This window comes from Rhea pennata, chromosome 26 (assembly GCF_028389875.1).
Source record: "Rhea pennata isolate bPtePen1 chromosome 26, bPtePen1.pri, whole genome shotgun sequence".
NCBI classification, from domain to species: Eukaryota; Metazoa; Chordata; class Aves; order Rheiformes; family Rheidae; genus Rhea; species Rhea pennata.
In genome coordinates this window covers 3,667,884-3,687,513 of record NC_084688.1, presented here as the reverse complement: position 1 = coordinate 3,687,513, position 19,630 = coordinate 3,667,884, and the positions used below count along the sequence as shown (strand labels likewise).

The window sequence follows — 19,630 nt, the reverse complement described above, 5'->3', positions numbered from 1 at the left end:
CACCACCACCAAGTCCCTAATGGAGTTTGAGGACAGAAGCAAGTCTTACAGACCAGCCTTTATTAACTTTCTAGCCCGCAAAAAGACCACGGGGCCGAGGCTGCGGTCTGCGTGCTCCAGGCTAATTGTGCTGTAAAGCGTGAGCGGCGCAGCCGTGTCGGTGCGCCGCTCCCCGGCTGCGAGGCGCAGCCTGTCCCCGAGCCTATTACATCCCCCGCTCGCGGCCGAGCGCTGCGTTTTGGGATTCGCGGCGCCTGTGAGCCGCGTAAGGATGCGAGTGAGGGCAGGGCGAGGTGCAGAACGGCTCTGCGGGCACGAGCTGTTCTGCTCGCCCTGGGCTGTCCAAGGCAGCAACCAGTGCTGATCAGAGGAGTCAGACTGGAGGGCTGGGGATCACCGAGTCGCCTCTACCCGGGCTGCAGCTGAAGGCAGCTGCTGGACTGCCAGGGTACGTCAAACGGAGCCTGCGGGCTTGGCTCCTGGTGACTGTCCACAGCGTTGCATGCACAGACATCACTGACACCAACCACCTGCACAGGGAAGGGGATGAGGTTTTTCAGCTGGCCACGCTTTTTTAGGCCGGTAGGTACGAGAAGGAAGGACCACAAGAGCACGGGGTCCCTTTGCACGCTGGGTGGCCGGGAGGCGAAGGGAACTGCGTTGTCTTCAGCTGCTATCCCCTTCCCCTGCTCTCCACACGAGCATGAAGGGAGCCCAGAGCGAGAGGAACGGCATCCTCCGGCACAGCTGGGTGTCCCGACGGGAGACACGCTGTTCGCTTCACAGCATCGTCTCCAGCTCTTTGCTCAGACTGGGGTGACTCCGATCCAGACCCGGGAAGTCCGCTGCGTTTTCCCCACAAGCCTTCTGGCTCATCTCTCGAGGCGGACAAGGCAAAAAGTTGTTGGAGGCAAAGGAGCTGGGCACGTAGCCCGGCAGGCTGGCGCGGGCCGTGAGCAGCAGCCCGCGCTGCTGGGCGCTCGCTGCCCCTCGCCCCGCGAGGCTGGCGCTGCAGCTCGTGGTGGCGTGGGAGACCAGCCCGCCGCAGTAACAGCTCCCCGCCGTACTGGTGGCACGCGCCTTCTGCTTGAAGTCCAGTGCCAGGCTTCGCCGGAAACGGGCTTTCTTAATCTCTGCCTGCACCTGCGCGAGAGAGCAGAGACGGCAGCCGGAGTCTCCAGCCAGCCCAAGCCCCTGCGGAGGCCCAGCCCTGCCCCACAGCTTTCATTTCTCCCAAATCCTACTGGTGGGGACAGATCTGAGTCATCTCTTTGGTCGCGCCAACCCGGAGGCCGCTGCTCCTGAAGGGGCTGGACTGGGAGCTCGGCGGCTCGTCCGCTAGGACGCAGGTGCCCAGCTCCTGCCAGCTGCCCCCCGCTCTGCGTTTGGCAGATTTGCCAATTTGCCAAAGGGAAGATCCGCCCAGGGCACAGCTCTGGGTTCAGGATGCCGCTGTGGCTCCGCATTGCTGCGTGGACAGGCGGGAGGAAACCTACCCGTGAAGCCACCAGAGGCTGGACCATGTTGCAAGACAAGGCCTTCTAACTCACCTCCCCATTGCAAAAGCAGTAGATAAAAGCCACGAAGAAACCCTGCCAAAAGAGATGTGGAGTTGGAGCGCTGAGCCCAGGACGCTGAAACGTGCCTCCCTGGATGAGGCCTGCTCAGCGCGTGCGCCAGGACAATACCTGGAAGGAGTTAAAGAGCATCTCGTAATGCATCTGAATTTGCCACAGGACCCCAGAGACTTCAGTGTAGGGCGTCGCCATGAACACCACATAATGCACTCCAAAAAGCGGCATCAACACCAGCGTGGACTTCAGCAGCTTCCTGAGAGGAGAAACACTGCCGAACTTAGCCGTGGACCTGCTGCTCTGCCTGCAGCCCCCTTGCAGGCTCCGTTAAGCGTCCTAGCAAAGAGGCCATGCTCAGCTTCCCTGTGCATGGACACTGCACATTGCCTGGAGGCCAAAGGAAGCAAATCCTGGTTTCAAAGCAAGGGCTCAGCTTGGAGGAGGCACCAGGCAATGCGCTGGCCATCAGCATCCTGCCACCCTGCCTCGGCCCTGCAGCCGTTCCCCCGTCTCTGCCCCTCACGAGAGCCCGTGTGGAGCTGTCTCAGCCAAACAGGCAGAAAAGGAGCCCGCCAGTGGCCGCTTTCGAGGCAGCCGGCACTCACCGGTACTGCTGCCGGGGGTCCAGCTTCCCCGTGTTCGTCTCCCAGAGCTTGGAGGCCAGCACCCGTACGATGTTGAGGAAGAGGAAGAAGTTGACCTGCCAGCAGACACCAGCAATGGTTTCACCGTCTGCCACAAGCAAGTTCGAGCGAGTGGCATGTGGCATCCCACTGCATGTGGCCCACCCCACGCGCGGGGACGCGGCCACAGCAACCCCCAGATGACAGCCTGGGTCTCCAGTAGTCCCGTTCCCAGACAAGGACAGGGAAATTTAGCCAAGGGCTTCTTACCACAATGGCAGCCAGGATGGGCACCTGATAAATCCACTTCATGTTCCCAGCACTGAGGTCCCAGCATCTGAAGAGAGCAATAAGAGACATTTTGGAGAAACCCAAAATCACTGGTAAGGAAAGCTGCCAGCTGATGGCTTCCTGCTGGCCCATCAGCCTTTTTCCCCATTCTCCCACCCTTCCCATCTCCATTTCCAGGTGATCCTGGCTGAGGAGAAGGTCTCTATTTATTCTGTTTAAACCTTGACACAACAGTGACCATGTTGCAAACATCCATAACCATCGTGGTTTAGCAAATCAGCTTTAAATTAGCTTTAACTTTCCAGAGACCTTCTTGGCCCACTCTTCTAAAAAAAATCTTGCTGTAAGCTATGTAGCCATTCTCGTTTTAAAATGCTTAATGTTAGAATATGTTGTTTAATGTTATCTTTGCGGTTTTTCCTGATTATTTTATGGTGCAAACCTGCATCCAGCTTCCTTCCAAATGCAGACCGAAAGTATCATTGGACTTGAGTACTGGCAATTTTACAAACGAGCCTTGTGCATTTGTTGCCTCCTCTAGGTCTTGGTAGCTTTTTTAAAAATTCTCATTTTCACAAGCTTTGCTGTCCACAGATTATTTTTTGCTTGTATTTGCAACCAGTCTTTCCCTCCCTGAAAGACTGCCAGAGAAGAAGGTGGACCTACGTACTGTGTATCTGCCAGGGAGGCCCTGACACTGGCCCAGACAGACACGAACACGGCAGGGAGACCTGGAGGGGCAGGAGACATAGTAAGGAGCATGGATGAAGCATCAAGTTTTCAGGGTGACCCAGTTCCTGGGAGCTGGTTTGTGTCCCACCACCCTCAGCTGGTCCCTCAGCACTGCTCGGCCATGGCTGATGCCCCAAGCTGCCACTTGGCTTGGCAGCCAGGGTGCTGGGTCAGGGCCCGTGCTTACCCCAGCCAATGATGATAAGGACCCACAGGTAGTTGTCATTAGAGAGGAAGGCCATGAAGATCAGGCTGTGCAGGTAGAGCCCTTCCACAAGGATCCAGTAGTGGTTGGTGGCCAAAAAATAGAGGAAGAGAGTCACCACCACCTTGCAGCCGACCTGTGGCCAGGGAGAAATGAGCTCAGAGAGTGGCCCACACCAGGCCATCTCCTGAAAGTAAACGTGAACAGTTTTGCTTTTATCTGTGATATTCCCGCACAAGACCTAGAGCAGCTGCCCTCTCCCAGTCATCTCTGCAAAAGCAGAGCCCCATCCCGACACTGTCGTTGCTCCGAGGGAGATCTTTCCCATGCCGCACTCATGAGCCCCAGTTCCTCTGCAGTTCTGATTTCTGCCTGGGCTTCGGTGGGTCTCAGCACAGGGAAGCTGGGCAGGGCTTTAGCTGGCCCATTGGCCCTCCCATCCACAGGCTGCAGCTTCTCCAAGAGGCCCAGCCTGACCGTGAAGTGCCCCAGCCATATCTCCTTGCGCCCAGGCTCCCAAACCCCCTTCTTCTCTGATCCTGCTTCCACTTGCCAGGTGGCTCCGTTGTCCTGGTGAAGGGACCATCCCAGCTTTGAAATCGTCCTCCCTCATCTTCTCTGGCTCGCTGGTCAGCGCCCCTGAGTAGAGCACCATGTCCTTCACGAAGATGCTCACTGCCCGGCAGATGAAGGAGGCAAAGAGGTGGACGTGGATGTAGTTGCGTGTGCAGTGCAGGCGCCTGGGAGATGAATGTGCTCGTCAAAAACGTGAGCAGCCTCCGGCACTGGGGGGACCCTTAGAGGGTCACCTCCGAGGGGCCAGTCCTGCCAGGAGCACAGGAGCCAGAACTGGAGGTAAGCGGAGTTTCAGCCCCCTCGGAGAGCTGTGTTGGTTGTACAGAAGAATCAAAGAAATGGGGAAATTTTGAAGCTTTGGGAAACAAATTGACCCTTGTGTTGGGGTTTGGGGCTGGTTCTCTGGACCCAAAGGGGCTGTTCCCACGGGGAGATGGTTCTCCCTCAGGGCAGGGGACAGAGTTCGACTCCTTACTTGAAGTACAGGAGGATGCACACAGCGACGAGGAGGGAGGCCAGGGAGATGGAGTAGCCAATGGTGTACATCAGGTGCAGGCGGTCAAACACCTCCTGGAAGAGATGGGGTGAGCTCCAGGACTCCTCCGCAGCCCAGGCCCCTGCTCTGCCCTCACAAGCAGGAGATTTTTGTGGAGCAGAGGGGGACACAACGAGGATGAAGGTGACCAGCACGAGGCTGGCACAGCCAGTGGGCCCTGTGCCCTGATCGCCTTGCCCATTGGTGCACGCTCCCCTTGTCCCAGCCAGGGTCTTTCCCTGCTCTCTGACCCACTTGCCTTTTCCCAGCCCCTCTGAAGAGCAAGGTTACCTTCTCACGGCTCCGGCTCTCAGAGGAGAAGAGCATGGCGCATTCAGTATAGTTGGCCCAGGTCTTGTTGATGCTGAGGGCCATCTCCCAGGTCCCGTAGGCACTGCAGTACCTGTAGGCATGACCTGAGAGCAGAGGTGGATGTTGGGACAGCACCAGGACCCTCAGAAAACCCACCTGCAAACCCCTTCGCACTGCCATAAGCCAGGGCTGCAGACCCCGGTGGTCTGGAGGGTACAAATTGCAATGGGACACCAACTTTCCCACTGGTCCCCAGCCCTTGGGAGGCAGGAGCTGCTGGTCTGGCTATTGGGAGCTGCAAACCACTGCAGGTGCCGGGCCAGCATGCAGGGGCGAACAAGAGCCCATGCTCTTGCAGCTTCCCCAGAAATCTCTGCTTGCAGCTACGAAATTCGGTATTGATGAACAGGGATTGCCCAGGCTTAGGGGCTCCGGACCAATAGCCTTTGCTGGGGCTGGAGATGTTGGTGGAAGATCCTGCTCGTCAGGTTTTTTGTGCTTCTCCATGCTGGGCCAAGTAGCTCGGGTGAGTCCAGCCGCTGGCCAACCGCCTGGGTGCACTCACTCACCTTTATGGTTGAAATCATAGATGTAGTCGGGACAGGGCACGGACACCTCCTGGCTGGGGGAGCCCTTAGGCCAGCAGATGATCCCATCCCACTCTGGAAGACAGCTGGTATCTGGCCAAGGAGCAAAGACACGTCTCACCAGAGGCCCTGGCCAGGCTGTGTCGCACCTCCTGGCTTCCCTGAGTGTGGGCTGAACCAAGGTGAGGACCCACAACCAACATGCGATGCCATGGGAGCACCCTGCTGCCTCAGCTTCACAGAGCTGAGGAGCAAGAGGTGGCCAGGGACATCCCACCACATTCCACTTCCTTCCGCAGGTGGAAGGACCCTTCCAAATGTTCTCCGGCAGAGTCTGGGGTACGAGCTCCGGCAGAGCAGACTGGGCTGTTTCAAGGGGCGGCCTGATGTGGTCTTTGGTGGTGAACTGGGAGGATGATTTGATGAGCACCTAACTGTGCCTGCAGTGGCCACGGTGTTGGCCCTGTACAACCACACAGCAGGTCACCCCGGTCCCCCAGGAGCCGAGCGTCTCCTTGGCTATAACCCAAAGCTCGCAGGAGTCAAGGCAAAGCCCCCCGGCCTGCTCCGGGGACTTGTCACCACCGTCCCATCAGCAGGGACAGCATTTCCCATGATTTTGCCACGTCCCCCGAGGTTGGCGAGCTACCTTTGACTTTGTCCAGCTGGGCTTTTATGTCCTTCTGGCATTTCTCCTTCGCTTCCACCAGAAGATAAATCTGCTCTTCTTTCGTGAGGACGTCGTCGGGGTCAACCTGCCAAGACAACGGCACCGCGATGGCCCCCCCCCGGCCCCGCGGTCGCCACGCGGCTCGACGTGGCTCAGCAACCAGGGCGCCGGACGGCAGCTCCCACCCGGGAAGCAGAGAGCTGGGCCGGCTGCAGAGCACCGAGCTAAACTCGCGGCACGTGCGGCGCGGCTAGCGGCTCAAGGCGAGCGGCTCCTCGCGCGAGCGCCGGCTTTGGGGCCGGTTCCCCCCGCTTTTCGCGGAGGGCGAGGAGCAGCCGGGCGGCGCCGACGCCGCAGCCCCCCCCCCTCCCTGCTGCTGCCCTCTGGCTCCGGCTCTCGCAGGAAGATCCAAGCGGGGCATTTTGGGGTGGTTTGGGCAGAAATCTGCCCCGCTGAGGGATTCGGGCAGGCTGCTGAGCTCAGCAGGACCCGCCAGGGACGGGGCGAGGGGCAGTGGGGGGGGGGGGCTCCTTTCGGTTACAGCCCTGCCTCGGACGCCCCCCGAGGAACGGAAAGCGAAGCCCGTCGAGCCCCGGGGCGCCCGGCCGTGCCGCGGAGCCGCCTTCCCGCGGCGCAGTTAGGATGAGGATTTCAGGCCGCGGGGACTTACCAGAGCCGAGGCGGAGGCGAGGAGGCAGCAGCAGAGGAAGGACGCCCCGACGCCTCCCGCGCGCCCCGCCGGCCCCATGGTGCGGGCGCCGCGGCGAGACCTCAGGGCCGCGGAGCCGGGCGAAGCGGAGCCGGCGGCCGGGAGCTGCCGTCGGGGCGGCCCGAAGCGGCGCCCGCGCGGGTCCCCGGGCCGCGGTGCCGGCCGAGCATCCTCCGGGCGCGGGGTACGGCCGGGGGGGAGGGGGGCAGGAAGAGGGGGGGTTTCTCCTCTCCCCCCCCCTCCCTTCCCGCGCTCCCGGCCGGCCGCTTTGCTCCCACCCGCTTCCCGCAGCCCGTGCGAGCGCCGCGGCTCCTCGGTCCCGCTCAGCCGGCCGCGGCCGAGCTTTACTGGCTCGACCCGAGGTGCTAAAATCCTCCTCGCTCGGGGCAGATTCCTCCGGTCTTTCCCCGCCGCCGGGCCCGGATCCCCTCCAGCGCCGGAGCCTCGGAGCCTCTCTCTTATGGGCGATGCTCCCGAGAGGGGATGTCTCTCAGGCAGGTGCCGGGTTAACCCTTTTCCTGCTCTCGGCGTCGACGCGCGCGCGGTGGAGGCCGGGCTCAGGCCCGCTCCCCGCCGCGGGCTCCGTTTGCAACGGGATCTGACCACGTTTAAACGGCCGCTGGCGGGGGGCTGCCTGGGTTGGCAGCGCCGTTTACCCCCCTCCCCTGCCCCGGCAGCGCCGGCGTCGCCCCGGGGAGACGAGCACCCGGAGCGGCGAGTCCTCTTGCTCCGGGCAGGTTGTTCTTAGCGGGGCTGAGGCTGAAATGCAAAAGCCCCCTGCTACCGGCAGCCCTACAAGCTGCCAAGAGCTGGCTGCCAGTCCCGGGGACGCCCCGAACCGCCGGGGCAGAGAGCAGGGAAACGCGACCAGCGGCCGGTTTTTTTACCGTCCTGCTATCCAGGGCCGGTAGCAGCTGATCGGGATGTTATTGCAAGACGTTTTTGGGGCAGAAGGAGGGAAAAACTAGTGGAATTGCGGGGTTTCTGCAGGGTCCGGTTTCTGCTCAAGAGTTAAGGTGAGGTTATTTTACAGGAGGGGATTTGGTGCTTCGCCCCGCGCCGCGGGGACGCCGGGTTAGGGAGTGCTGCTGTCTGAGGGGGCGGCAGCGAAGGCAGGGGCAATTTGATTCCCGCTGCAGACAAAAATCTGTGTTTGCATTTAGCAAAACATTGTTGTTTTTTTTTTTTTTGTTTTGTTCTTTTTTTGCTAAATTATTGGCTTCATTACCCAGAGACGGGGAAAGCAATTGCTCCGATCAACACCCACCCGGCCCCGTCGTTCAGCCCTCCCCAAATCGGCGCTAGCAATCACGCGATGACGGCAGACAGCAAATTTCCGAGCTGTTTGCAGCTGCTCCCTCCTCCCGGATGAACCCCGTAACCCGGCTCTGCCGCGGGGGCCCGGGGCGCCGAGCCGACCCGGCGACACCTCCTCTTCCCACGGGTGAGCTCTGCAAATACATCGGAAAGCTGCTCTGCTCGGCGTTGAATCCCAGGGCTGATTTCCTGCCTTCTGAGAAGGGGGTTCTTGGAGGTTTGGTTTTTATCTACACCCAGAGATCTCTCCGGTTATGCTCACCTCTTCCTTCAACCCTTCATTTTGTGCTGGAATAACACAAATATCTCCAAGCCGAGGAGCTGCCAGGCTCCTATGCCCCTCGGGCAGGTCTTCTGGGCATTTCTGGAGGTGGAAAGTGGGTTGCAGTGTCTGCGCGGAGGCCCCCGGAGCAGCAGGGCCGTCCTGGGCATCCCGCCGGGCGACGGCGTGGAGGGAGCCACGGAGGTGGCGGCTTTGCAAGGAGCCCCCTGACCGGCCACGTGCCCCTGGGAGCCGCGATGTGGCCCCTTAGCAATCCCATCCCCAAAGCAGATCTGAAATAGCAGGATTAAACCTACCCCAAAATACAAATATAACTGCATTTTGTGTGTGTTTGTGTATATTACAAAAAATGCACAGTTTCCTATATATGCATGTGTGCATATGAATGCATGTATATATATGTGTGTGTGTGTGTATATATATGTGTGTGTGTGTGTGTGTGTATATATATATATATATATATATATGCATAAATACAATGGGCTGGAACATAGCCAGCTGAGACCTGCCGGCACCGGGTACCTCATAGCTCTCACGCCGGTACTAAGAGCATCTCGCAGGATCCTGTTCCACCCAGCGGCTTGTGCCTGTCTCTGCAACACGGTTTCAGCGATCGCTGCCCAGAGAAACGAGCCCTTGCAGCAGCTCGACGGCAGGCACAAGCTCTGCAAGCTGAAGATATTTTTGCCCGTTTGTTACCGAAATCAGCTCTCAGACCCTAGTGCGGATTCTTGTCCCATTAATTGGAAGTGGGATAAAGCAAAATATTTGGTTGGGTCACTAGAAATGCTCCCCTTTGGGAGCAATGGAGCTGCTTTAATGTCTGTGTAATAATTATTGCTTCTTACAGGAGCCCGGCAGCTCCCAAGGGAGCTGGATTTCAGGTTAGCCAATTGCTACACTTACAGTCGCATTATCTGGAGGTTTACTTTAGGTCCCAGCTCCAGGAGACGTGTGATTTCCTAAAATGCTCTTTCTGTTTGGTTGCCTTTCTGTTTTCAGTGATTTTATAGCTCTCGAGCACTTTCAGAGCTGCCTGGGACATTTCCTGATGGCTCCAATGGCAAGAGACAACACAAAACAACCTCTGTCTTTTAAAAATCTTGAGATTTCAACCATTCTCTTGATTATTTTTCTTAATCAGTTTCACGACTTAGCGGTCTCGTCCAAAGATCTTAAAACAGATGGGAGAGGAGGGCGGAAGCAGCAGCCGGAGCATCTCCCACCTGGAGCCTGCGCAGCTCCCGGGAGGGAGGAATCCGAGGCTGGAGCCGAGGGGAAACCCTCTGGCTGGGCTCGGCCCCGTGCGCTCCTTCCCGGAGCCCGGAGGGAGGCAGGACGGTCCCTGCTGCTGCTGGACGTGGCCGAGGGCCAGAGCAGCGGGGGCGGCCGAACCCGGAGGAGTCTCCCAGCCGCCCGCCAAGCCCCGCGGGCTGAGCAGGGGCTGCACGGCATCCGCGGGACCGCTGGCTGCAAAAGGATCCCGAGCCGACAGATTGAAGAACTGCCTTTCGCCATCGGTTGTGTGACGTCCTGATGGGCCACATAGCTCCAACCAGGACATCTTTGCTCTCCTCGCACCCCGGAGCCATCTCGGGAGCAGCCGAGCACCGCTCTCCCCTTCGCAGCCCTGCCAACCTCTTTCCCAGGGCACCAGGAAAAGCTCAGCCCGTGCGCGTTTGCCTCGCGCAGGCAAGGGGAGAGCCCGGGGCGCCGAGCACCGGGCTGAGGGCAGCGTTCCTAGAGGACCGAGCTGCGGCGAAGCGGCGCTTCAGAAATCTGGGTCTGCCAAGGAATCCGCAGCATTCGCCCTTGCGACCCTGCCTAAAAGCAGACCCGCTTTTCCCGCGGGGAATCGCGGCAGGTCTCTCAGCCGCCGCGTTGCTATTTCCTCGCCAGGCACTCCGGGCTCTTAGCGTTTAGGTTTTCAATGATTTTTTTAGCAAGCGGCCCCCGTGCAGCCCACCCGGCGCAGGTGCTGGGGGGAGGCATCCGCCCCTCTTTTGCCTGGGGGGCGGCCGGCGGCCTCCCTGCGCCGGGAGCTGGTGACAATGGGCAATTGTCAAGTTGGGGCCTCTCTCCGCGGCGTTTTCTTCCTTTTATAGTAAGTAGCAGTTGCTCCAGCAGCTGGCCAGGCCCCTCCGGCGTGAGGACGGGGCTCCGTATATAAGGGAAGGAGCAGGCTTTGCCTTTTGTCCCTCCTGTTGGTTGCCTCGCTGGGTTCCTGCGCCTTCGCAAAGAGCCAGCGCGATGCCCCCCAAGAAACCCGACCTGAAGAAGGAAGCGGCCAAACCAGCTCCAGCCCCAGAGCCACCCAAAGAGCTGGCCTTCGATCCCAAGAGCGTGAAGGTGAGTCAAGAATCAACACAGCCCCGTCCTTCCTTGTGTGATCTGCCTGGCACCGTCAATCCCGTGCTCCATGCAGACAGCATTAGCCAGGCTGCCGTCCCATCCGAGCGCTGGGGCGGCGAGGGGAAAATTCAGAGTGCATTGATGCAGCGAGCTGGGATTTGATGTTCCCCTGGCTAGGGGGAAGTTTTGGCCCCCCATCCAAGCCTGCACAGCACCGATCCGAGGAAACTGCTGTGCCTGTCCTTTCTCTGCTGGCTCTTGAACCCCATACGTGAAGATGATCTCTCCCGCTTGGAGACGGAGCAGCCGTGGAAGATGAAACCACCACACACATTTAGCTCATCTCCCAGGCTGCCTCCGCAGCATCTTCTGATTACCAAGGCAGGCTCAACCCAGAGCTGCTTCCTGCCGGGTTTTTCAGGCTGCTTTTTGCTGCCTGCCCCTCTCAGCCTGCCCCATCCTGCCCGCTCGAGGTGATCACCCCTGTAGGTTGGTGTTTGGAGGAGACTCCCAGCTCTCCAGTCAATCCGTTTGCCAGTATTAGCCACTAGCCAGGCTTAAATCAGAGTAATCTTGAGATTTCTAAATCTTGGAGTCTGGGATGAATTGTGCAAATAAAATGCAATTTGTGATAATCCCTGTTCAGGAATAAACTTTCTCTGCCAACATGTCACAGCATATGTTTTGGAGTCAAACACCACATGCTCCTGGCTGAGATGCCATGATGGGCCCCCTCCCACATGCTCTGAGAGCATTAAAAAGTTTTTCTGCTGCCAACTGTTTTCCTCCTAAAGTGTTTGCCACCTGCATTGTCTCCTCCAGACAAGAGCATCTTTTATCCACGTGCCTCTTGCTTTATAACGGGAGCTCATTTTTTCCATAGTTCCCCAGGATATAGTTACATTTTTAAGCCAGAGTTATGGCAGGAGAGTTATTAATAGCAGGGCTCAGCATGGAGGCTGTTTAACCACTTGAACCCTGCCTTAGGGATCAAGCCTTGAAATAACATCCTTTCCACCCAGAATAATCCAAGCTGCGGTCTGAGCGTCCCGGCTGCCTGCCACCCGCGGGCCCGCCGCACCGCTGCCGGGACATGCTCCTGCCGGCTGCGCTTTTCCCTGGGAAAGAGCGTTCCCACTCCGGCGCGGACGGATATGGCATGGCACGGACACGGCGGCCTGCCTTGAACAGGCTGCTGGCGCCTCCGAAGCAGGGAATTTCAAACACAGAGCATTGCTTTGCCAGGCGTGCGGTTCGGCATCGCGGCGTCTCCCGGCGGGGCTGTACGCCCTCGGCAGTAACGTGCTCCTCACGCCCGGCTCTGTTCTCTCGTCCCGACAGGTCGAATTCACTGCGGAGCAGATTGAAGGTAAGCGCAGACCATACTTCCTCCCAGAGCTGGCATTAGAAACGGGGAGTCCTTTTTTTGTTTGTCTTTCCTGGCAGACTTGACTGCTGAGGCCCCAGGGATCAAACCCCTCCGTGGGGAAAGCCCAGCAGGGTCGGGCCACCCTATTCCCCATGCTCTGCCCAACGTGCTGCTCTTCCTCCAGGACTGGCTGGTGACACTTCACAGCAGCTAGAAAGGACACATGAAATCAGAAAGTCACGTCCCTCGCTGACATCGGGCTGTTAAGGAGATTGGGAAGAGTGCTCTGAGTTTGCCAATGCAGAGGGCAAAGCATTGGGAGCAGAGCGGAGAGCAGAGCACAGGGCTGGGTGGACACGGATGGGAAGGGAGGGGGCAGGAGAGGAGGTGGAAATAGGAGTAACGCCAGGGGGGAACAGGAACCAGTGCAGGGATTTAGCTGTGACTGAAATGCCAGGAGGGTCGGGAGGAATGAACAGATCCCGGCTCCTTCTCTGTACTGAGGATGCCATCCGGTTGAAAAGGATAACCCCAGCTTCAGATCTTAGCAAAGAAAAAAAAAAAAAGAGGCTATTTTTCGTTCCTGGCAAGACATGCAGCCTAGTTCAAAGCCTGGAATTCACACCGGAGGAGCAACCCTTGGCAATGCAGTGACAGCCCCCTGCTGATGGGCTAGGCTGGACTTGGGCTTTCTCGCCTCTGAGCGGGCAGCTGTAACGCCTCCGTGCAGGCTAGGAATGGAACAAGATCCAAGGACAGCTCCCGGCAGCAATACTGCGAGGAGGAGAGTCTGCATCATTCAGGCTTGGCCCTCACAGCACTTTCCAAAAGGGGACAAGCAAGCCATCGAAAATGGAAGTTAAAATATGAAGATATTTGCTTTTGACCCCCAGCAATGTCCCAGAGTACAGTGCTACCGGTACTTCTTGCCTTTCTGGGTGGACTCCACTGTGAGTAGACATTCGCAATAGCGTTACCCAGGGTGGCTGGAGGATGTAATGAGACCGGATGCAGGAGCAGGCTCTGCTCCATCGTGCACTGTTTTGTGGCCAGGCCAGCAGGCCTTAGGCCTGGCACAAATAAGGAGGCCATGGGGTACCCTCGGAGCAATGTCCTTGGCCCAAGGACTCACGGGTGGTGACGTTCCCCACACAAACACACACTCAGGTGTCCCCACAGCCATTGTGAGGTCAGGCCAGAGGGCAGAACACCCTGAGGTGTGGGGGAGCACCATGGCGATGGGTGGACTGAGACCAGCATAGAACTTCCCACGGGCAAGGGACAGGGACACAGAGGTCCAAGCCAAGGCCGTTGTGGGTGCAGAGCCAAGGGATGGCAAGGCACAGCAAGAAGATATGAAGATGCCAAGTAGCAAACGGAGCACGCCCAAAGCCCAGGGTGAGGATTCCCACCAAACCCAAGGCGATGCCTACTGTATCTTCATGTCTCCATCACTGCAACGAGACCGTGATCATCTGAGCCTGCCCAACAGTGGGAAGAGCAGCCATACCTCTCTGAGGGAGCTATTGCGAGACATTATGAAGAAAATGGACCAGAACCTGGAATTCATTAGTGCCATGGACAATAAACTCACAGCTCTGAGCATTCGCATGTACACACTAGAAGGGCTGATTACCAGCTTGGACAAGTCAACTGCTCAGACAGACTTGCTGATCCAGAGGCACAAGGAGGAAACACAAAAATATGTGCAAGCCTTGGAGCACCTTATGCACGAAAACCGCTGTCTTGCTACCCGTGTGGAGCAGCTGGAGAGACAGGCCCCAGCCTCCAGCTTCAGGATCCTTGGCTTACCAGAAGGAGAGGAGGGCAAGGATCTGGTGGGCTTCCTAGAGCAATGGTTGCCCCACGTCTTGCACCTCAACACAAGGGAGGAGCCTGTCATAGTGGAAAGGGCCTTCCGGGTGGGAAATGGGAGACAGAGACGAGGCTCTGAGCATTGCAGGAGTGTGATCGTTCATGTAGCCAACGTCAGGGTTAAAGATCAAATCCTGCAGCAGGCCAGGAAGCTGAAAAGCATCACATACAAAAGGAAAGAGATCCTAATTGTTCCAGATGTAGGCCCTCTTCCTCCAGGTAAAAGGGAACACTCAGTGGGCTTATAGTAATTTATGGAGGAGAACATGGAAACGAATTGCCTGTGTCTTTCCAGGCATGGCTGGTAGAATACACAGTCCACAGGGCTGGGGAGGACATGATCACTCTTCCTCAAATGGGAGCAATGTCATGCAGTGTCTGCTTGTGTGGGGCTGCGAGGATGCAGGCCTGGGGAAGGGTATAAAGAAGAGGAAGGCAATTGCTAAGACCAGGAGTAACAGGAGGAGGCTGTCTGCAAGGTGGAGTCTGAGCAGCACACCTGGAAGCAGTGCTAACCTGGTCTCTCACAGGCTTGGGCAGAGCGGATGTGGGGATGGAGAGAGAGGGTTGTGAGATCCCCAGAAGACACAAATAGAATAAGAGAAGGAAGGGGATCTTTCCGCTGCAGACAACAGGCTGCACTTGCAGCCAGTGCTGCAAGCACAAGCTGGTGCAGGAATCTCAGCAGGATTCATCCAGCCAGCTCCATACAGGTAGCAAAACCTGCTTGTGGAGCTGGTGACTAGTCAAAGGAATTTGGCAAGCCTCTGAGGCTAGTTGCCTGCTGTTGCTCAAGCCAGCACAGGTCTGTGTGCCCTGGACAGCAGTGATGGCTGCAGAGGGCACCCACTGCTCGCACATCCCTCCCTTCCTGGCCCATGGGCCAGGAGTCGCTCCTGGCGGGGCAGAAAGTGGGGCCAGCATGGGTGGGGGACAGATGAGCTCTTCTTTTCCACAGAGTTTAAAGAAGCCTTCAGCCTGTTTGACCGGACACCTACAGGAGCCATGCAGATCACCTACGCGCAGTGCGGAGATGTCCTACGGGCACTCGGTCACAACCCAACCAATGCAGAGGTTCTGAAGGTGCTGGGCAAACCCAAACCGGAAGGTGACAGCAGCTGGGACAACGGGGAGAGGGTGGGACGAGCAATCAGTGTGCCTCCTAGCAGCAAGTAAAGGATTATGTTCCCTGTAGGAATAGGCCTAGTTAGGTGAAGGAATTTGAAGGGCAGTGATGCAGAGAGGCCTCATTCCTGCGTAATTCCTTCATGCCCCCTCCACATACCTCACTTGACCTGAAAAGGATAGACTGCCATCAGCTGGCAGTGGCAGAGGCCAGGAGGACAGATCCCGTGCTGGCGCAACCCAGTGAAACCCCACAACATAGACCCAGCTGCGGCCTCGCTCCCTGGGCCCAAGAACTGTGTCTTTGCTTTGTGTCAAAGCAAAGAGAGAATTCTCGCATTATAGCCTGGAGATCAGAGGCTGTAACACAGAAAAAAGCCTCATCCTTTTGCTGAGAACGTGCTTGAATTCCAAGTGGCAAGAAGCCACGTGGCTCGCCCCATGCCTCTATAGCCATCTCAAGTTCTCAGAAGCCATTTCAGGCTTAGAACTCTGTATTTTTTATAACTCAGTCTGCATTATTTCCAGTTGCCTTCAGTTTGCTAGCCTGAAGCTTGTGTCTTTACCTGTCTGTGCTGGATATAATATCAGGAATAAACCAGTGTAAAGAATAGGAAAATCTCTTGATTTCAGAAACAAACAAACAAAAAAAAAATAGGAACTTAAAGTTGCAGAACTTGGGGCCAGGCCAGTTATGCATGGGTAAGTAGCTGGGTTCCCAGGTCCTCCCAAGCAGCAGTCCGGGGTTTGCTCACTGTATCTTGGGAGAAAGGGAGCTGTGTTCCCCTCTGTTTGTAGCTGGAATAGCTTTTGGCAGGAAGGATGAGGTACAGGTTTAACATGATCCCATCTCCTCCTTGTCTTTCAGAAATGAACACAAAGATGCTGGACTTCGAGACCTTCCTCCCCATACTGCAGCATGTTGCCCGCAACAAGGAGCAGGGCACCTTCGAGGACTTTGTGGAAGGGCTGCGTGTCTTCGACAAGGAGGGCAACGGCATGGTCATGGGGGCAGAGCTACGCCATGTGTTAGCAACACTGGGTATGGGCTGGCCCTGGGTGCCCGGGGACAGGCCACATGGGGAGGGAGCCATGATTAGCGGAGCTGACAAGGCAGACAGGGAGCAGAGCACAGGCCACCCCAGCTCTTCTCGAGCGGAGCCCCACAAATGGCTTGAGTCAGTCGGCTCATTTCATGAGTTGGGCAGACCATTTTTACTGCTTCCAACTCTCTGCTGCTCCGGACTCTCATAGGAGAGCCCCCAAATACGTGGCCTTTCCTACCTTAAGCTGTAGCTTCGTATGTGACCCAAGTGGGCTGGAGACTCCACATCATACTCAGCTCTCAGACAACAGTTGCACCTTGATCCTCTCACCTCAGCCTCCCACAGCACTCCTTAGTCCATAGTGCATTGGCGCACGGCTCTTCTTTTAACTCCCTTTTCTGCTCTCTGGTGGCTTTGGCTCTCTGGAAGAAGGACAGGAGGGTCCAGACAGGGTGACAATCCCTTTCCTCACCTCTCCATCTTCTGCCTCCAGGGGAGAAGATGACAGAAAGCGAGGTGGAGCAGCTCATGGCAGGGCAAGAAGATGCCAATGGCTGTATCAACTATGAAGGTAGGGGCAACAGATTGCTGTCAGGGCCATCCCAGACACGGTAGTCCTAACTTCGAGGACAAAATGTGTCTTCCAAGAGGAAACTGGTGGTCACTGAGAGAGAGAGAGAGGTGTGAACCATCTTCCAAAACCTCTCTGAGGAGAGCTCTGAGGCATTTCCTCTAGGGTGGTAACAAGTCCATTGTGTCAGCAACTTCCAGTAAAAACTGCTGAAGAGATCATGTTTCCACGGGTTTCAAGACTGTTTTATCCCCAGTTTTGGCATTGTTTTGTTGTAAGCTATCAAAAATAAACACAGACAGTATTTTTCATAGCAGAGGATAATTGGGAACTTTTGGAGTCCTGGAGCATTTCCAGCTCTAAGAGGGTGAAAATCAGGCATGAGAGGTTAAATCTGGGAACCCTTAAAATGGGTGAGCATTGAGGAAAAGAAGGTATCCCCTTCCTTTGGCCTCAGAAAGCTGGGGGTAGCAATACTGGCTTGTCTCCCAGGGAATGGGGTTGGGATGGCAGTTGGAAGATGTGAACAGCAGAAATGTCAAACACAGCAGAGCATCATTATGCCTTGCTGCCTGTTGGCCACAGCTCCAAGCCCCTTCCAGCCCCAGGCCGAAACACCTGGGCCTTTAGTGCACACACTGATATCTCACAAGTTTCTTGTTTTCTCTTTAGCTTTTGTCAAGCATATCATGTCTGGCTGAAACAAGGAACTTCAGGTGAGTCAGTCTCCCACCGCTTGTGCTAAAATCAGTAATACTGGCTATAACTGCCAGGGACAGAGAACCCAAAACCTAACCCTGCAGTGGAATAATACTATAGTAATAACTCCAGCTCTGAAACCCCAATAAGTCCATGATAACGAGCTGCATCTGTAGCTTGTGCCATTTGAAATGTACCCTGACAGCATCAGCCCCATGACTGTTGGTCATGATGTAGGAAGCATAGCCGTCCTCTGCTTGGAAAGAAAGAGGTTTATGTGTTTTACAGTGACACATTTCCTAATCCACCTGGAGCTAAGGTGGTCATCAAACAGACATTGCTGGAGTTAAATATTTTAAAACCTGCAGATGACTTGATGCTAAGACAATATTAAGAACCGAATAAGGAAGTTTCTGAGCTATTTTGCCAATACTTAAGAAATGTCACAATGCCTTTAACTTTAGAAAGAATACATCAAACGTACCATTGATGCTTGTTAACCTTTTTACATTTCTCTAAGTTTGCACGAGGAAAACAGAGAAACAAATTTCTTTTAGTGTAAACTATTCCTTTCAAATCTAGTCAATTTAAAAGAAAATCTAAACTAACAAGAACTGTTCCAGCTGCCCCCAGTCTCCCCTGCCAGTTTTTGATGGTTTCATTATCTCAATTTCTTTTCTTAAACAGTTTTCCTCTCCCCAGCTGTGTGAAAGGCAGCAAGCAAAAAACTGACCTTCAGATACTGTTAAATACACAGATTAAACATTTAAAAATCTCTCCTTTCTTCTACAAATCTCTTTAAACATCAGAAGGTTAAAACAAAGGCAGATAGAAGTCTGAACTTTGAATATTCAGCACTCATCTTGCTTTTAATCCATTTCTCTCTGGTTGCTGTTCATCAGCTCAGCTAGGTAAGTATTTAAGTGGCAAGTTATGCCAGGAAGGTTTAATTCTACACAAAACTGTTTGCATGAAGCACTGTATTTTAATGGCTTGGAAGGATGGCTATTGACGGTTTGGGTTTACCTGAGAAATAGCTCTGTCATTGCAAAGACTCATTGCATTAAGCCATCTCCTTCTTGTGTCCCAGGTTTTTGGAAGTGTTTGACTCCACCTGAGCAACATGAACAGCGAGATTCCTCCATCTGTATCCCTTCTTCCTTGGATGGTCTGAGTCTGCAGTGGTGTTTCATGAGCCGCAGCGAGGAGTTGGCTTCCACACTTGTGTGCCTAAGCCTTAATATATAAAGGGATACACATCTAACCCTTGTTTTTAAAACTTAAATTATTCTCTTTTTTCTTGTGATATTTGGCTCATTAAATTTCATTCTCTCCCCTCTTATCTGTTTTGGCTTTGGACTAGTCAGTAAAGTGATAGACAGAGGAGATCAGGACCACTAGTGATCAGATAGAGCAAGAAGTTCCAAGGAAAGGGAAAGGAGGCTGATTTTATGACCCCTGCGCAAGAGGGAGGAGTTCAGACTTGGGGGCAGCAGTCTTTACTCATCATCCCACCTTCAAGGTGGGCTAGGAGTTGGGCTGCAGTTTGGGCATGTTGCACTGCTAGATGTAGGTAGACTTTGGTAAAGCAAAGAAGGCATGAGGGACAGGTTGCATCCACAGACTCTCTGTTCATGGGGACTCACCTGCTCTCCATCTCCAAAAGGGGCAGTCAAGTTTGTAGTGGAAGTACTACCTTTTCTTAGCCCAAATAATATCACTGAAAAAATCATTGAGATTTTTGGTACCTGGTGAAGTACCTCTTGAAGCTGTTGAGCTAGTAAAAGATACTACCTCTTCCTTAAAACCAGGTCTTTCTCAAGTGTTTAGCCCATCCAACCTACAACAACCTGTGTAAAAGCTGGATGTAGCTTTTGTCAAAAAATTGCTTATGTCAAAAAGTTACACATAGAGCAGGAAGGCTTGTGCAATGCAAACTGGTGGCTCCCTCCTTCTACCCACCTGCAAAAGATTACTGTATCATCATAAAAGTGCTAAATAATTCATGCCACTATCTCAACCCTCCTCTCAGCAGAGCGCTTGGGAGTAGATAATGCTTTTCTTTGATTTGTCCTTTATTCAAATATCCTTGCTCTGTGCCTTATGACTAGAAATTTAAAATATTTTGCTTCAATGGGATTGACTTCAGTTGCCACTTGCTCATTTCTGTTCAGTGACT

At 55.3% G+C, this 19,630-nt stretch overlaps 2 protein-coding genes across 2 annotated transcripts; one reads left to right on the top strand and one right to left on the bottom strand.

The window, feature by feature from the left end:
- Nucleotides 1-780: 780 nt before the first annotated feature.
- Nucleotides 781-6,853, bottom strand: LOC134151075 (parathyroid hormone/parathyroid hormone-related peptide receptor-like). Its single transcript, XM_062595362.1, has 13 exons — nucleotides 6,776-6,853; nucleotides 6,085-6,190; nucleotides 5,418-5,528; nucleotides 4,828-4,952; nucleotides 4,477-4,571; nucleotides 3,979-4,165; nucleotides 3,408-3,561; nucleotides 3,159-3,219; nucleotides 2,468-2,534; nucleotides 2,180-2,274; nucleotides 1,689-1,830; nucleotides 1,551-1,592; nucleotides 781-1,143 (listed from the first exon to the last, which is right to left on the bottom strand). The coding sequence occupies exons 1-13, from the start codon at nucleotides 6,851-6,853 to the stop codon at nucleotides 781-783; spliced, it is 1,626 nt and encodes a 541-aa protein (XP_062451346.1).
- A 3,811-nt stretch (nucleotides 6,854-10,664) lies between these two features.
- MYL4 (myosin light chain 4) lies at nucleotides 10,665-18,683 on the top strand. Its single transcript, XM_062595514.1, has 7 exons — nucleotides 10,665-10,763; nucleotides 12,108-12,135; nucleotides 14,969-15,118; nucleotides 16,004-16,177; nucleotides 16,675-16,752; nucleotides 17,425-17,468; nucleotides 18,542-18,683. Exons 1-6 carry the CDS (start codon nucleotides 10,665-10,667, stop codon nucleotides 17,451-17,453), a joined length of 558 nt encoding a protein of 185 aa, XP_062451498.1. The 3' UTR covers nucleotides 17,454-17,468; nucleotides 18,542-18,683.
- Nucleotides 18,684-19,630: the final 947 nt, after the last annotated feature.

Bases quoted from the DNA above. Each gene is read 5' to 3' on its own strand.
- LOC134151075 (XM_062595362.1), bottom strand. From the start codon at position 6,853: ATGGGGCCGGCGGGGCGCGCGGGAGGCGTCGGGGCGTCCTTCCTCTGC. The intron at 6,191-6,775 runs GTAAGTCCCCGC...TTGTCTTGGCAG, and splicing joins TCGCCTCCGCCTCGGCTCTG to GTTGACCCCGACGACGTCCT. The intron at 1,144-1,550 runs GTGAGTTAGAAG...TCTCTCGCGCAG, and splicing joins ACTGCTTTTGCAATGGGGAG to GTGCAGGCAGAGATTAAGAA.
- MYL4 (XM_062595514.1), top strand. From the start codon at position 10,665: ATGCCCCCCAAGAAACCCGACCTGAAGAAGGAAGCGGCCAAACCAGCT. The intron at 10,764-12,107 runs GTGAGTCAAGAA...TCGTCCCGACAG, and splicing joins TCGATCCCAAGAGCGTGAAG to GTCGAATTCACTGCGGAGCA. The intron at 16,753-17,424 runs GTAGGGGCAACA...TTTTCTCTTTAG, and splicing joins TGGCTGTATCAACTATGAAG to CTTTTGTCAAGCATATCATG.